The sequence below is a fragment of the Dendropsophus ebraccatus genome, chromosome 8 (assembly GCF_027789765.1).
Source record: "Dendropsophus ebraccatus isolate aDenEbr1 chromosome 8, aDenEbr1.pat, whole genome shotgun sequence".
In the NCBI taxonomy this organism is placed as follows: Eukaryota; Metazoa; Chordata; class Amphibia; order Anura; family Hylidae; genus Dendropsophus; species Dendropsophus ebraccatus.
The window spans coordinates 37,535,963-37,554,276 of record NC_091461.1 but is presented as its reverse complement, the minus strand read 5'-3'; the positions used below and the strand labels follow the sequence as shown (position 1 = coordinate 37,554,276).

Genomic DNA, 18,314 nt, shown 5'->3' with positions numbered 1-18,314 from the left:
GGGGAACACGGGGAAGGGGGCCATTCATTTAAATAACACACATTACAAAGTTGTATAACTTTGTAATGTGTGTTATTTAGTGAATAAATGTTAAACACCGCACTACCCCTTTAAGAATGGTGCTGAAAACTCCTTATATGGTAAGGGTGTGTGTGTGACAATATCCCTTCTGCTGGATTATTTTCTTAATTTCATTTCCTTCATCTAGGGTTGTGATGTAATGTTTATAGCTCATATTAACCCTTCCATCGCCTTAACATAAAAACAAATGACTCATGAATGACTCAGCTCTGTTTAGTTTGCCAATACATTCAGTGTAGTGCTTCTATCTAGTTTATAACAATGACTGTATACATGGTAACACAACAAGGTCAAACAGTATATAAATCCAACCTGTCTTCTTTGTGATGTTATACATACCTTAACGATGTTAAACAGGTACGGTTGGGTAGCATACAATGGACCGTACGGGACTTCATTACGTGCCGCACCGCCTATGTGGTTTATGCCTTGTTATGAAGTTGCGGTTTTTATTATATTGGAAAGACGATCCGCCCTTTATTTCAAAGGTATGCAGAACATGTACGATCAGTAAGGACTGGAAAAGGGTGCCCGAAAGTGATAATGCATATGTGATTAGTACATGGTGGTGACACGTCTGATTTGCGGTTCATGGGATTGTTGCATGTAGGAAATTCCCCGGTAGGTGGTAATAGACATGAACGACTATTGAGGAGGGAGACGGAGTTAATTATGAGAACGGAAGCTATGGGACCGATGGGGTTAAAAGATCTCTCTGATTTACATGGTAATAGATAAATGTTTACTTGATTCTAGGTATCGCAGCAGTATAAGGATAGTATTCTTGTTCTTTTTATATCTTAACGTTGTTATTTTTATTATCACGTGTTTGTAATGATTACACTGTTAAAAGGACGAGGTTACGGAGTGACGTCAGGGCCGAGAGGAAGCGTGAACGTCATCCCGTGAAACATTCACTCAACCGCGTCCCATGTGCTTATGAAGAGTTTTCAATAAAGTAACCATCTGCTTATGGAGGGGTGAGTGCCTCATCTTTAATCCTCTTTACGAAGATATTTTTATAAATGTTTTGGCTGTGCTATCAAGTGCCGTGGCGCGGGGGTGCAGGGGGACAATTACTCCAGTCAGAAAAACCTTCGGTAAAAACTTTCATCTATTAGATAATCATAAAATTTTGTGCTTCTAAGAATGTAAAGTGAGTGGCGATGCATACAATGAATACATATTGCCACTGTGTAATAGTGTAATACATCAGATGGTGGAGCAAGAAGCAGAGGAGGAAGAGGGCCCATTTAGAGCAGAGGGGCTGTAAAAGTATTTTTTTTTATGTCGGTGAGAAAAGACCTACCTAACTACAGAGGGACTTCCTACCCATTCACTCCCAATCTGCCTAACCTGTCCCCCACTTACCGAGCAACTCTTCCAATGCAGGGCACCAAAGGAAGTATTATTTGGGGCACTATAGATAGGGGAAAAAGTGGAGAATGTGCTAGAAAAGTGTAGAGACTAAAGGCCATATTACACGCACGATATTGAGGAGGAAGCGAGCACGAACCTGGCAGATCTGTGCTTGCTTCCCCCTCCTTCCCTGCTCGCTGCCACTGCTATCTGGGCTGCCCATTGAAGTCAGTCTGTTACACATCATTTGGTGTAATAGGGCTTTAGATTTTTGGCAGATTTGTTGCACTTACATTATGTAGCTGCCCAGTAATCAATTATATGGTTTGCACACCCTATGTAGAGCTGAAATCTCCACTATATGTGCATTGTATTTGGGGAAATATTGGTCTATGTTTTTTTTTTTTAAACATCATTATGAACGTACTATCCAATCACTGTATGGTGGTAATGGTGTCATGGTGTGGTAGAATTATAACTAAACAACTGCCTAGGGAGGAGAGGGCCAAGGAGCTAGTTAGGGAAACAGCCCCCATAAGCTTCCCTATCTGCAAGCAAAACAAGCATTCACAAAACCTATTTACACTTATCAGGCTCGTCTGGGGGGCTTAATGTCATGTCTTTGGGTCTCCTGTTAAACACTCCGAGATGGACCCGTCTGGGCAGTGACAAGCCAATTACTGACTGAAGGAGAAGACTGTCCCAGCCAGTGATTGGCTGAGCAGGCTGTCACTGATGAGGGAAGCCCATTTTGGAAGTAGTGACCAAAGCATTCAGGGAGGGACATAAAGACATCACTAGAGGACCCCCAGGAGAGCATGGTAGGTATAAATAGGCTGTTTATTATCTTCTTTACAACCTCAGCAATATATAAAAAGATATGAGGACCAACAGTACCCCTTTAAACCCTTCATTCACTCCTCATTGATTTACAACTCTCTATATACACACCTAAACATATACAGCTGTCAATCACTAAATAGGACCACCCATTTGACTACTCAGTTAGGAATGAGCAGAGATTTACACGAAAAAATGAAAAGTTATCCTGAAACTTTCCCCAAAAAATTAGTATATCAATCTGCTCAACTCCTCCTACTGTATAACATTGCGCCTGCAGATTAGCCTGCATAGTCAACACGACAGGAAATCTGAACAATGCTATCCTGTGCATGCCTCCAATCAGTAGTTAGTTGGGCATTCAGAAGGTGTTGTTGCCCTTATTAGCCTAATGTCTTATTGGAAGACGATCTAGTGCAGGCATTGGGAACCTTCGGCCCTCCAACTATTGTAAAACTACAATTCCCATCATGCCTGGACAGCCAAATTATTAGCTAAAGCTGATGGGAATTGTAGTTTTTCAACAGCTGTAGGGCCGAAGGTTCGTAGTGGCTGCAGAAATAAACTTTACATTTAAAATTTCCCTTTTAGGGGTAGCTTAACACCTACCGGATCCGCAGTGGATTTCACGCTGCGATTTGTAGCTAAATCCGCTGTGGATCCTGGTACTGTGAAGGTCTATGGGGTCACATAATCGCAGCAGAATTTTCATTCCGCTACAGATATGTGACCCAGCCCCTTTAACCCCTGGCCGCCCGCAGCCCCAGCCCAAAGCACACATTATCTGCTCGGCGTCGTGGCTGAGAGAGGCTCCCGGCTCCCCACGCTCCTCATAAGCCAATCAGTGCTGCCGTGCACTGATTGGCTGATGAGGAGCAAGAGTAGCCGGAAGCTTCACACAGCCGCGGCGCCGAGCAAGTAATGTATGCTCCGGGCCGGGGGGCTGCGGGCGGTCGGGGGTTAAAGGGGCTGGGTCACATATCCCCAGCGGGATTTCCCTGCAAACCCGCAGCGTGAAATCCACTGCGGATCCGGTACGTGTGAAGGCACCCTTAAAGGGAACCAATCAGCCTTGATTTGGTTCCATGCATAAAGCTCCTGTGCAGCTCATGGTATGCACCAGCTGCAGCCGAAGTAGCAGCTTAATACCCAAGAAAATTAAGTTTAATCCCCCCACGTGCGGCAGGGAGAGGAGCAGGTGGTCATCTGGGGGGCTCCCCACCCGTGTCTAGTCTCTCTGCCTTTCTCTCGTGTCCACTCTCTGCCTGTCAGCACGCTCAGCAGGGATGAGTAACAGACAGAGACGCCCCTTACTGGCGCCTCTCCCTATCAATCATACCTGCTGCGCATTTTCTCTGATACAAAGCTGCTACTGCAACTGCAGCCAATGCGTGCCACAAGCTGCACAGAAGCTTTAGACAGTGCTGCAGGGAACCAAGTCAGCCCAGTTGGGCTGATTGGTTCCCTTTAAGGAATTACCATTGTAGACAAATATGATTATTATATAGCTTTATTTATGTGCATTTCATCAATCTCAAAAGTAAAAACTAAAAAGTAAGAACGAGTTATTGTTACCAAATCAAGTAAATCTGCCAAAATGACAGTCTAGGGGTTAAAAACACACACTGGAGACAGAAATGAAACTCCCTGACAAAATGGAGTACACAGAGATCAACAGAGGAAAACAAAATGATGGCGTCTGGAAGCCATATTTTACATGCAGCAAGCTAAGTGCATCACTGTGATATGTATTTGGAGTCAGCGTAAAAAAAGGGACAACTATAACCACAAGTTAATCTGAGAATCTCAAATTTTAATTACAAATGCTCCCTCCTCCTCGGCCTGCCACACTCCCGTTGGGCTTGAGAATATCCAGGAATGATGGTCTCCATTATCCGAGAATCTGTCAGCAGGTTCCCTAGTTAATAGCCGTGCTTAATATTCATGAGTAAATATTTTAAAGAAATAATGACGGCAAACAGCCAAATGGCTGCCGAGACATTCGAGGGGGAACAAAACTTCCTTTTTGAGCTATCGTGTCTGAGATGGGAGAGGATATGAGTATGAATTTATCATGATTAGGGAAATGCAGTAGGGAGATGTAGTTATGGAGGAGGAGGGGAGAAAAGATGAATATGAGCAATAATTTTAAATAAAGGAAGCCAAACAGAATTGTTTCTCCTTCTTCTCTTCCACTTGCTGAATTTTCTCCTTCATACAATTTATGATGCCAATTATGAGGTAAACCGTGCACTGGAACTTCTGGGAAACTTTGAGCAGAAAGCGAACATGTCGCCTGAGCCAGGAATCCAGTTTTTACAGGCAAGATTTTGGGGGGTCAAATCTGATATTTAAAGTGTAACCCTATAAGCACACAGAAAATGTTGTTTGTTTGTTTTTTCATTTATGCCTTTCAACTTTTTTTGTTTCTATTTACATAGAGATATTAGGGCTTGTTGTTTGCAAGACAGGTTGCCTTATTTAATAGCAGTATTTTGGGGTACATATTGGGAGAGAGGATTTATTAATACTGGTATCTTACACGACATGTTTTAAAGGAGTATTCCCATCTCAGCTAACATAGGTAAACTTGTAGAATTTGTCACGTTAAAGGGGAAGTCCATATAAGAAAAACTTGTTTTCTATTCAAAGTAGATTGAACGTTCTGTAGATGTGTCTATATAATGTATTACCGTATCTGTGCGGTTCTGTCACACTGGTAGCTGATAGAAATCCAGGAAGTGAAGAAAAATGGCCTCTGTGCCAATTCACATTGTCTCCTGCTCCTTCTGCTCTCCCACCTTAGGAGACAAATCTTCCATGCCTCTGACTCACATTGTGCGTGTTTGCTGAGATCAGGCTGATGATGCAGACAGGGGGCAGGGCGTGATGTCACAGGAGGCTTGGCTGGATCCCCAATCCCCTGAGTGATTCACCATCTCTGAATGGCCAGAAGCAAGTGCAGCACTAATTTTAGTGATTGTGATGGGTGGGGGACTGTGATGATCAGCTGAGGGAAAGCATTGCATTCCGGGAACTGTTCACTGTTCAACCAGGAAGGACAGAAACACAATACAGAACAAACCCCCCCCCCCCCCCCCCAAACAAATGGATTTTTGGTAGTTTCAAAACTGGCATAAACAGGTAAGTAATGCTATATGCTTCTGCAGAAGTTTCATTTTTTTTAAACCTCTACCTGGAGTTCCCCTTTAAATAGTTGTAAAAATATATTCATTTAACAAACTTGCCTGCCTCCTCCTGATATGCTGCTCTTTCCCTCCCATTGTTACACTTCGATGGTGTTTACCGAACACCAGTCTGCTCTAAAAGCAGGGGTCTGGCTGACTATATCTATAATTTTCATATCTATATAGTATACAAAACATATATACTATGGGGGAGATTTATCAAACTGGTGTAAAGTAGAATTGCCTCAGTTGCCCCTAGCAACCAATCAGATTCCACCTTTCATTTTCCAAGGAATTTGTAAAGGATGAAAAGTTGAATCTGATTGGTTGCTAGGGGCAACTGAGAAAGTTCTACTTTACACCAGTTTGATAAATCTTCCTCTATATCTCTATACATCTACAGCCAGACCACTGCTTTTAGAGCTGAGTGGTGGTTGATAGCCACCAATGTCAACAATTGGGGGGGGAGCAGAATATCGGGATATCAGGACGGAGAAGATGATAAGTTTAGTAAATGAATGTATTTGTTGACAAATCCTACAAGTATAACTATATGAATTAAGATGGGAAAAGTATAGGTCGACTGACATTAGATGCACCACATGTATTATGAGGCACACGCTTCTAAGTAAATTTAGGCCAACTTTACCTCTATAATGTACAGAGCGACTACCCAAGGAGGGGCATCAAGCCTGGCATTGATGAGGAGAAAACTAAATGTGTTCTTCTGGTAGGATGTCAGGTGTATAGATCTCAGTAGTAACACTGATAAGTACTCACCTATACTGAAGGTACCAGTTTAGCTTACTTCATTCATCACCAAGGCTTTCTCTAGGAACCCTATTAGTGGGGTACCATTCTCTCCCTCATTCACATACTCATTCACCTTTTTCATCAGCATGGTTGCTTTGGTCATGCGGTCCTGGGTATAGTACCAGTCCTGATTCAGCTGCTGGGTTATATAGAAATGCTTATCCAGTTGGTAGTATAGGAAAAGCTTTGAACTATGAATCACCGTTCCCAGTTCTTCTCCATTCCTCTAGAAAGACAGAAGACACAAATATGCCACACAGATATTAAACAGTAATGAATGAATCTTGCATTTCTCTTTTACATACTTTTCTATGGCCGACCGCTAACCAGAACGCTTGAAATGTCAACTTTTAAGTTTTAAATATAGCAATTATGTAAACTCTTCGTACATGTTGGTAGACTGTGAAAATGGGATGCTGAGATATGAGTTAAACTATGATCAGATCTTTTTCCAAACATATAGAGGTATTGACTATGACTCAAAAGCACAACTCACCTTGTGTTCGAGTCAATACAAGTATACTTTAATAAAGGGTTGTCCTGTATTTGAGACCCTTAAAATGTTACTGCAAAATAAACTTAACCCTTAGAGGACCAGGCCAATTTCAATTTTTGCGGTTTTAGTTTTTTTCCTCCTTGTGCTTAAAAGGCCATAGCAGTTGCATTTTTTCACCTAGAAACCTAGGCTGAATTTTTTGCATAAAGTACACTGCAAAAGCAGAAAAAATTAAATGTGTGGTGAAATTGGAAAAAAAAAACACATTTTTTTTATTTGGAGGGTTTTTGTTTTTACACTGTTCGCCCTGGGGTAAAACTGACTTGTTATGCTTGTTCCTCAAGTTGTTACAATTACAAAGATTTATAACATGTATAACTTTTATATTCTGTGATGGCTTTTAAAAAATTCCCCCTATAGCACTGCTGACTCCCCGCCTGGCCGCCGCTCTCATATACCGGCTCCCGATGCTTCAGCGCAGACACCAGGAAGCATCGGGAGCCGGTACGGCCAGGCAGGGAGTCAATAGTGCTATAAGGTAAAGGTTCCCGGAAGGAGGAGGAGGGGGGAGCGCTCCTGTGTACTGAGCGGCTCCCCCTGCACCCAGCGGCATAAGCAGTGGCATCGCAGGCAAGTGATATCCATTACCCAGCTACAGCTCCCATCACCTGTTCATACTATAAGCAGATGATGGGAGCTGTAGTTCAGTGTATATGCGGCGGATCGGCGTGTGGCGGGAATGCGGCGGATCAGCGGGCTTACTGTGATATCCTAATGTATTGAATGAATACATTTATGCAATACTTTGGGGAGCAAGGACACTTGCTCCCCAAAGTATTCCATAGATGTATTCATTCAATAAAGCACTGTACACTACACTACATTACATTACATTACATAGAAATCCATAGAAACAATAAAGTCTCATAGACTTCTATATAGAGAGCGCCCCCTGCTGGACACTCCATAGGAATTACACCTTTCGTTTTGACGTCACTGGATCTAAGAGAATTCTAACACTTCCTGATCTACTAAATTAAGGGAAATAGCCCTATATGTGCATTTCCCATAATTAATGTACATTAGAAATTTGTATAACTTTTCATAAGTAACATATCAAAAATTAATTTTAACAAAATATACGTTCCTTAAAATTGCTCTATTCCCAGGCTTATAGCGCTTTTATCCTTTGGTCTATGGGGCTGTGTCAGGTGTCATTTTTTGCGCCATGATCTTTACTTTGTATCGGTGCCTTGATTGCGCATTAGCGACTTTTTGGTCGCTTTTTTGTACAATTTTACTGGATTTGATGAGACCAAAAATGCGCAATTTTGCACTTTGGGATTTTTTTTGCGCTTATGCCGTTTACCGTGCGAGATCAGGAATGTGATCATGCACGCGGCAAAACCAAACATGTTTATTTTTATTTATAACATGGGAAAAGGGGGGTGATTCAAACTTTTATTAGGGGAGGGGGCTTTATTAATAACAACACTTTTTTTACACTTATACTAGAAGCCCCCCTGGGGGACTTCTAGTATATGCACACTGATCTCTCATTGAGATCTATGCAGTATAGTTATACAGCATAGATCAATGAGATAGGCACTGGATTGCTTCAGGCTGCTGCAGCCGAAAGCAATCGATTGCAGAGCCATGATCAGCGCCATTACGCCGCAGACCCCGGCCGGTGCTGGACACGGGGATCACTCCTCCCTGACAACATCGTGCGGGGGGGAGGGTCCTGCAGGAAATGGTGTATTCTCTCCAGTCCTACACAGTGCTCTCTGCTGCCACCTCTGTCCCAGACAGGAATTGTCCACAGCAGGAGAGGTTTTTAAGGGGATTTGCTCCTGCTCTGGACAGTTCCTGACATGGACAGAGGTGGCAGCAGAGAGCACTGTGTCAGAATGGAAAGAATACACCATTTCCTGCAGGACATGGAGCAGCTGATAAATACTGGAGATTTTTAAATAGAAGTAAATTACAAATCTGTATAAATTTCAGATTTATGTTATATCATATTTTCCTGCTGCTAATTTCAGGCAGGCAAATCTGCCACAAAATCGGCATGTGTTATTAGTGGATTTGGATGCAGATTTGCCATGGACTTGCTGCCGGCTGTAAGTCTAATGGAATCCTCTATCCTAGTATTATATCGGCAGTTCTGTGCTGGCAAAGACTTCAGAAGAAAAGGATTTAGGGGTATTGATTTCTGACAGCCTGAAAATGAGTCATCAGTGCAGCCAGGCGGTAGGGAATGCAAATGCTTGGCCGTATAGCTAGAGTTCTAACCAGTAGGAAGAGGGAAATTGTTATCCCACTGTATAGAGCCCTAGTGAGACCACATCTGACCAGTTCTGGAGATCTACACTGGAGAGCTACTCCAACCCCCCCCCCCCCCCACACACACACACACACATACATGCTAGTTTAGAGTGATAGATTGCTAACTGTTTGGGTATAGGGAGAAATGTATCAATCAAGGTCGGTGGGGTGGGGAGAAGCCACCAGGGTTCAGGCAGTATGAAAGTCATGAAAAGTTCCTTTAAATTTAGACTATAGTCTAAAATCAGACTGTCTTAAATAAGGAAGAAATAGGTAATAAAAAAAAGTTCAAAAGAGCACACAATTGCACATATTGAAGATTGCAAAGTTGCCAATTATACAAAGTATAGCTGAAAAAACACACACATGCATGAAGTTCAACCATCAGAGGAGATGGATGTAGGGAAGGGGTATCTTAAAGCACGCTAAGGATCTGGATTGATAGGTTCGTGAACATGATCTTAAACTACTTGCAATATTGTTACAACTTAAGTTGTAAAACTTACCTTGTCGCCTTACATCCATTTTAATTTGCAGCTGAAAGTGTAATAATAATAATAGTTTTAGTAGTAGTAGACATTGTAGTAATAAAGAAGGCAACTTACCAGTATCATCACAGCAGTATTTCCCAAATACTGTTTTGCTTTTATTAAAATAAGTCCAGAATCTAATAGTGAAAAGCCTCCATCTTGATTATCCAGGAATATTCTCCTAATTTCTCCTAAAAAGACACCTTCACACTGCTTATTCACGCCTCCATATTCATCTTGTGTTGGTGCTACCAGGAGTCTGTCTTTTATATTACATGGTAAAGAGAGCTGAAAATCCCCATAGATGTCGGCACATTGGTCTGGTGACTCAGTTGAGGTGGTTGAATCCTCACAGCTTGGAAGTAGGGAGATGGTTGCATCTGGCAAGTGTGGACCACCAAAGAGCACCATAGATTTAGAGGGTAGATCAGGATTGGTGGTGGATGTGCAAAGATCGGGACATGAAGCTAAGTCATGTTGAGGTGAATTTGGTGAAGAGGTTCTAGGACAGTATGGATCCGAGGAAGTAGTACAATTATGGGAAGCATTAGAAGTAGTTCTGCACTGATGACTTGAACTAGTAGTAAGGGTTCCAGTTTGGTTGATTGGGTCAATAGAGTTGTCCCCACCCTGATCATGTTGATTTGTCAACCGATCTATATCATTGGAAAAGTCATCTGTACACTGGTAGGAAAATCCATGCAAGGTGGCCATGTCCTCACAGGTTGATTGACTTAAAGGTGTGGTTCTGCATTTGTAAATATCACCAGAAGACTCAATAGTGCATGGATCTGATATATATGTGGAGGCTGAGAGCTTCAATGACTGATTGGCATTTATGAAGTTGCTTTGGGGGATTGGATCTACTGAGTTTCTTCTGCACACCATTGTTGGATTCTGAGTCATTGTTACATAGGAGTTGTTTGTATAGTTCTCCGATGGGCAAGCTGAATCAGATGAGTCATTTTCATGCAAATCAGAAGGATTAGTTATGAAATTATGGGGTGGTGTTGGACAACTTGTGTACTGATGGTTTGATTCAGAAGGTGGAAGTATATTGTGGGAGGAATCTAGGGAAATGGTTGTGCACTCTTTCGAGAGAGAAGTGGTTTTGCTCTGATCCAAACAACCCAAAGTGGTAACTGTATCATCATACAATGAATTACGAGAATTCTTGCTTAACTTATAGGTTGGATCAGAAGTCATGGTTGTGCAATGTCCAATCGGCTCCAGAAAAGTGATACTGTGCTGATCAGATGAGTTTAGGGCAGTGTCTCTATGTTTAGATGAAGCAGAATAGTTCTGTGAACATTGATCAGAGATATCAGATGAGTTATTTTTCCATTGGTGGATTAAGTCAGAAGAGTTGGTTGGTTGGTCAGTGTACTTATCAGGTTGCTCTCCAGAAGTGAATGGTCTCTGATAAAATGAATCTGAAACAGTAGTTGGGCACTGATTGGATGGCTCTGAAGAGGTGGGCGTACACTGGTAGGACAAATCAGATGAGTCCTTTTTGCGCTGGTTAGTTGACTCAGGAAAGAAAGTTGTGCACTGATCAGATGGATATAGAGAAGGGACACTGCACTGGGGTGCATATGATGTATCTAGAGAATTGATTTTAATTGGGTCTGTAATAGTTTTGCATTGATCAAAAGCAGATGTGCATTTATCTGATGGACTTGAAGAGTCAGTGCACTCCAATGTTGAATCTGGATTCAGAGCTGAATGTGGACCAGTTGTACGTACGGAGCTAGGCTTATTCTCGTAAGATGAATCTAACATAGTATTTCTTATGTGATCAGACTGATCTATAGAGATCTGTGCACACAGGGCAGAGGACTCAGTAGCAGATGAGTCATTTTTCCACTGGTGGTTTGAATCAACATCCAAGGGTGTGCACTGGTTGGTTCCATCCGCTACATTATTGGTGCAGTGATTTAATGGATCTGAAGAGATGCTTATGAAATGATAGGACAAATCAGATGAGTTGGTTTTGCGTAGGCTGGCTGAATCAAGACTGGGAGATGGGCACTGATCAGATAGATTTAAAAAAGAGTCACTGCACCCGATTGGTGAATCTAGATTCATGGTTGAACTTTGATCAGATGTTGGTGGGCAAATAAATTTACCCTGGTAAGATGAATCTGGTGTGGTTGTTCTGTTATGATTAGATTGACCTGAGGAATTCTTTTTGCAGATGGCAGAAGAGTCAGATGGGTCTGTAGACGGGTCTATTTTCGACTTGTAGGCTAAACCAAGATTGATTGGTGGATAATGCTTATGTCCATCTAGAGCAGATGTGTTGCAGTTATTAAATTGATCTGAGGAGATGCGTGTGACATGATGGGACAAGTCACCTGTGTTATTTCTGCAGTGCTTGTCAGAATCAGGATTGGAAGTTAGACAGAGATCAGATAGATTGAAAGAAAATTCAATGCTCCCGATTGGTGAATCTGCATTCATGGTTGAACTTTGATCAGATGGCTTTAGAGAATTGAATTTGTCCTCATAAGATGAATCTGAAGTAGTCATTTTACAGTGATCAGATTGATCCGTGCAGGTGGTAGTACACAAGGCATAGGAATTAGATGAGCTGTTTGTTTCCTGGTAGGTTAAATTATGGAAGTCTGAGGTGATCTGACCAGATGGATCATGACTCTTAACAGACGATTCTTGTACTGTAGTTTTGCATTCGTTGGATAGATCTAAAGAATTAATCATGCAGTGATTGGCTGAGTCTGAAATAGTACCTGTACACTCATTAAGTGGATCATCTGAAGCGATTGTGGACTCATAGGACAAATCTGAGTTCCTTTCTGACTGGTGTATTGATTCAGGAAAGACAGTAGGACATTGGTCAGTAGGGTCTAGAGAATTGGTTCTGTTTTGATATAATGAATCCAAAGAGGTGGCTGCGTATTGGTGAGAACAACCAGGAAAAGTGGTCAAGCTCTGGAGCGATGGGTCAGAAAATGTAGATGCACACAGACTGGATTCACCTGGTGAGGGAGGTTCAAATGAGTTGGATGAATTGGAGAAACAAGTCGATAAATTAGTCAAAGTACATGTGGGCTTGCTGGTCAACTTACGAGAGTTAATGGATAGGTCAGAAGATCTTCTGGATATCTGTAAATTGACTTGTAAGCGCTTATTGCTTATTGTTTGAGAACCTGTGACAGTATCATTGTTGTCCCTGTTTGATTTGGTTTCCATTACTTGAAGAGATTTACCTATCTTTTCAGGTGATTCCTTCTGACTGGCCATCTCAGAGTACTTGCCATGTGTATCGCATGGTTTCTTTGTTACTACCAATACATTACTGTCATCCATGCTGCAATGCTTATCAATATTCACACAATTTGAGGAAACTTGGTCTTGTTGGTCAATGACTTCAAAGTAAGCTGTCTGGTTTGCTTCTGAGGACGAATGTTTAGCACATCGCTCATCATCAAAAGTCATTAATTCAGTATCTACAGCTTTTTTGAAACTCTTGCTAGAATTTTTAATTGTTTTACTACCATTAGAGGAATCAGTAGAAATTACGTCATCTCCCGGAGTAATGCCATTGATCTGATGGGACTGACTACTACTTAGTTCTTTAGGCATAGGTGTTGACTCTCTGGTATCTACCTTTTCCGATGAAGGGTCTCTATTTTTTTTTAATTCTAGTTGATTTGTTAGATTGTTTCTTGCCTCACTATATATCATTTTAGTGTCACCATTACTTTCATTGTGAGTTCCTATACTTTCAATAACTACATTGTTTGGGCAGATCTGAAGCTGATCCCCAGTGTCTTTCGTGGACAAAGTTCTATCTTCTTGTGAAGTACATGTCAGTACGTTTGGTTGAGCAGAGAGTCGACCTTCATAACATAATGTCTTATCTGTATTTTCATTACTTATACCTTCTAGAGGTAAGACTGTGACTGGACTGGAAGGAACTTTATGGATACTGGTAATGGCAGACATGTTATCATATGTTTCTTTGGAGTTTGCATACTCATCGTATAACTTCCGTACATCGTTTTCTATTTCTAACATCTGGTCCTTTTTGTTGTCATTTGCTTTTAGGAAGTTTTCATCCTTTTGTGTCTCATCATTCACTGATGCACCTTCACATGGATGTATTTCTTCACTAATACAGTCAGAAAGCTTTTCTGTTTGGTTTAGGTAGCAAGCATTATGCTTGGCAATAAGATCTTCTGTCTTACCGTCTTGCAGTTGTTTCAAGTTTTCCAATTTTATGTCATCAGTTGCATTCATTTCACGAAAAACTAGAACATATGGAAATTTTTGAGACCTGACTGCATCCTGGCAGAGTGGACTATTGGCCTGGCTTCCATGTTCTGTACTTTTAAACAACAATGTTTCTTTATCAGTCTGTTCATGACCCGTTTCTTTAGATCCCATTTGATAGTTGATCCCAGATTCTAATTTCTTTCCAGCACGTTGTGATGTGTTCCATACTTTACTCTTGGGCCTTCTCTCTTCTATGATTTCTAATTTTGATTTGATCTCTCTGCTCGCATCATTCATGTATGGTGGAGGATGTAGAAGTGAAATGTGTTTGTCTTCGCTAAACTTGTCGGTGTAAAGATCTTGATCATCTTCATTAGCATCGTCATCATCTGATTTTCTCTGTAGACTGCCATACTGTTTAATGCTTTCAGTGAAGTTGGGCCTTTTCTGATGTGTTCCATATGTTCCAGCACAGTAGAGATCTATGGTATCATTGCTTTGAGGTTCAGTTGTACCCATATCCAATACATCTTCTGGTTGAACCCACTTTTTTGTTGATTCTGCTCCCCTTTGTTGAATAAAGTTTTTCCCCTGAGAAAACATTGGTGGAAATAGGCTTGGCTGTTTTTCCATAGGGTCATCACTGACTTTAGGATTAAAAATAGTACTGAGTTGTGTTGAAGAAGTCTCTGTGACTGCGGTTTTTATACCATTCTGAAGACTCTGAGTACTTCCAGATGGTAAGAGTTCAGCAGTTTTATCAATATCAGACTCCATAGTAAAGTGATGCATTGATCCCTCCTGTGAACTCTCTGTGGCAATGACTGAATTGTGGCTGAATTCATGACTGCAGTTAGTGTCATCTTTTGTGGAGCTTCTGTGAATAAAAAAAGTTTCAAAGTTTTTTTTTTAAGTTTTACATTTGCAATTGCCATTATTTATTAGTAAGTTATTAAATTAATTTTAAGGGTTGTTCCATGATTAAAGGGGATAGTCTGGCAAACAATAAAGCTTTGTAATAAAGCTTTATTAAAAAAAAAAAGTATACTATTTAAAAGCAACACTTCCCCTCTGCTGCCATTAATAGTTGTATGGGGAAGTACAGGGTTGCTCAAGCCCTGGTCCCTATATAGTAACATAGAGCTAGCACTGCCACACTGATACTGAGCCTTCCCTGATGTCTATTCTAATTCCTGGTAAGCATTAAAAATAGACATTTACTTGGGGAAGCTGGCTGTGTCAGCAGCACTACTTCACTATGCTGCAATACCAGTGCTAGTTACACAGGCTGCTTTCTAACCTCTAATGTCTAATCTAATTCTGTGTACCAGAATAGACATCAGGGGAAGCTCAGTATCACTAGTGCTGCATGCAGCAGAGCTACCAAAATGTCAGAACCCCGCTGATCCTCAGAATGCACCGAATGGTCCATCCATGCACCACTACCACTCTATTTATTCTCTATGGGCTTTCCAAATATTGTCACATGTTGCTTATGGCAAAGTATGGAAAGCTCATAGAGAAATAATAAAGCAGTGGTCCTACATGTACAGCATTCTCCATTAATTCAGGGCTGCAACTTTACTCCATTCTAGAGTCTGAGCAAACTAGTCTACATGTTATTGTCATGAATGTTCCTGTTGGGACCTTGGCACAGTCCTTAGTTTGTAAGATACGAACATGTAATATGTTTGTATTTCATTTATGTCTGAACCTGGTCTGAACACTGTCTTATTCCAGCCCTTGCTGGGTGGTGATTAGCAGGCTTCCACCACACCCGTGTCCACCTGTGTAGCTCTCTGGCAGGTTCAGAGTTAAGCTTTCTTGCTCTGGTTTCTCTGTGATTGAGGGATCTTGTAACCAGTCAGTTTCCTTGTTATTAGCTGTGTATGCTCTGGAGTAAGGAGGCTGCTCCAATGGGATTCTGGACCGGGCTCTGGTTCACTATAAGTCATTCTCAGTATCCCAGTTCATTGCTAGTTATTCAGTATAGCTTCCTGTCCTGCATCCCAGCTCTGCCTGCATTTATCTGTGTTACCTCTGGTTTTTGTGTCCCAGTACAGTATTCTGACCATCCCAGTCATTTGCCTGACTTTTGACTTCTCTTCATTTTGGTGATTCTGTACCTTTGCTGTCCGCCTGTTATTACCCGGACTGTCGACCCTGCATTATTGTGTTTGTACGTGTTGTTTTGTCTTTTTGTTTTACTAATATAGGCCAGGGACCGCCGCCCAGTTGCCCACTGCCACCTTTAGGGCAGATAGTGGCAAGTAGGCAGGGACAGTGGGCGGGGCTTAGCTTAGGGCTCACTGTGTGTTTGTTTGGTGTGACTGGTCCTGACAGTTATCCTCTATCCTGTGGATTATAGCATCACTGGAGTACCACTTTAACTTTATCAACTTTGTGACCTTTTGATTCCATTGCGAGAATGAGAACATCCATGTAATGTGATCAGTGCTGGGGAAAGAAAACACTTCTAGTAGAAGCTACTACATTCTTATAAACTAGCCTGTGCAAAGTCAAAAATCACTTAGCACCAACTTAGTACAAGAGGATCTGGGAACGGGTCCCCATACACTTTAGACTTTGATTGGCCGAATCCGCCGGTCGCAGTGGATTAGACCATCAATATAAGGTTCATATTGATTCTAAGGTTCTAGAATCAGATGCCAACAACAAGAGAGAAATAGTCTATAGTTACTCGACTTAGAGCTGCTGTCATCTCAGAGAAGTGAACGATGTTGCAGGGAACCACCACGGACAGATGAAGTTGGTGGTGATAGGGATTGGCCATGATGGCTGTGCTGAACGTTCCTGTTTATGGGGTGGATGGGGGGAGGGCAGGTGACATAACTTACTGAGGATCGTTCAGCCATCAGCTATTAGAGGTGTATTGGGGAATTTACTAGTGGTACTACCACTGCAAACCTTAGGTGGATTTACAGAACAGGGAATACAGAGAACGCCAGGGGGTGCCATAATATTGATGCAATGTGTTATGGTAACTCTGGTTATGTTCCCCTTGTCCTCCAAAATTTCATTTTATTATTCCAGTTTTAAATCTATCTTCTTATTCTTAATTTGTAGTCTTACTTGGTTGGGCAGGTGATTTCCTTTGCAGAAATTGCGATGGTCTCATAAGGAAGATCTTAAAGGAAAAAAAAAAAATATTCAAGTCAATATAAAAGCATAGTACTACTGAAAGCATTCATATTACCAGATACAGTACATATACATCTACTACTAGGAGGCTACATAGTCTCTGACACTTCCTACAAGATGGTTGGTGGTGTAGAATTGAAAGGTATGAGAGAATTATTCTCAAGCCATTGCAGATAACATAGCGTATTTTCCTTGGCTCTGTAAACAAACTAAGGTTTTAGCTGAGCAGCCAGACATTACAATAGAAAGAGAGCAGCAGACAGAAACAAGCTGATGAATCCCAGCGTCAGCTCTCCTGGGTCTCAGTCTGTGCTGAAGTCTCTGTTTCCAACTCTATCAACCACAAAAAAGCTAATGCTGGACCGCCGGCAAATTATGTAAAGAACTATAAAAATATGAGGTCAGACGGGGCATAGAGCGGACAGTATTGTATCAGCATACAATCCGTAACAATTACACAGAAGATTCCGGGGAAATCAACTTAGATTGCCAAATAATAGTCGGTTACTGCGTAACCAAGAATAAGAGCGAAGCATGTGGAAGCACCGGATGCACAAGGAGACACATATGCTTCGGTTACGGGTGTTGCTCCAGGTCAATGGGAGACATCTTGTAAACTGTTTGCGCTGTTGATTGCATTAATACATAAAGTGTACTTCCAGAGCTGCTCGTGGTTGTACTGGGGTGACTGCTATCATTATCCGGTTACTTCTACAGTATTACACTAGAGACGAACAACAGTAAGTATGCAAAAAGGGGCAATGGCACACCAAAAATGAGAATAAGTATAAAAGTCTTTATTTAAACAAACTATGAAACATGAAGGAAAAACACTTGGAAAAAGTTAAAAACACTTAAAAACAGAACAAGAGATCATGATTGTAATCATGTGCTCAGGGCCAATAGTGGAGAACCATATACTCCAAGTAACTGTCTCAAACCCCATCCAATAACATAATACTAGTCTCAAATCACAAATAGGATCCTGCTCTCAAGTGAAATAATTCATATATAACAAAAGTGCAAGTGCATGAGAAATAGATGGAACATTCACAGGCATGGGAAAAAACCTTTGGCAAGCAAAGGAAAAAAACAAACATGCAGCACCTAGATGGAATGGAACACAGGAGACCTAAGGAAATTACCTTAAATTATCCTGTTACTTCTACAGTACTACAGTCCTATGTCTAGGCTAAATCCTACATCACATGTAAACATAGGGAATGCAAACAGAAAAAGAATTGTAGATACAGCTCCATTCACGCTGGTTTATATATA

General features: G+C 41.4%; 1 protein-coding gene across 1 annotated transcript in view; it reads right to left on the bottom strand.

Annotated features, from left to right (window-relative positions):
* LOC138799255 (serine-rich adhesin for platelets-like) overlaps positions 1–18,314 on the bottom strand; it is a 41,506-nt gene that overhangs the window by 10,448 nt on the left and 12,744 nt on the right. Inside the window, exons 2-4 of the mRNA XM_069980181.1 lie at positions 16,968–17,022; positions 9,711–14,751; positions 6,355–6,507 (exon numbers count right to left, since the gene is read on the bottom strand). Coding sequence (XP_069836282.1) covers positions 6,355–6,507; positions 9,711–14,751; positions 16,968–17,022 — 5,249 coding nt within the window. The remainder of the gene's footprint in view (positions 1–6,354; positions 6,508–9,710; positions 14,752–16,967; positions 17,023–18,314) is intronic.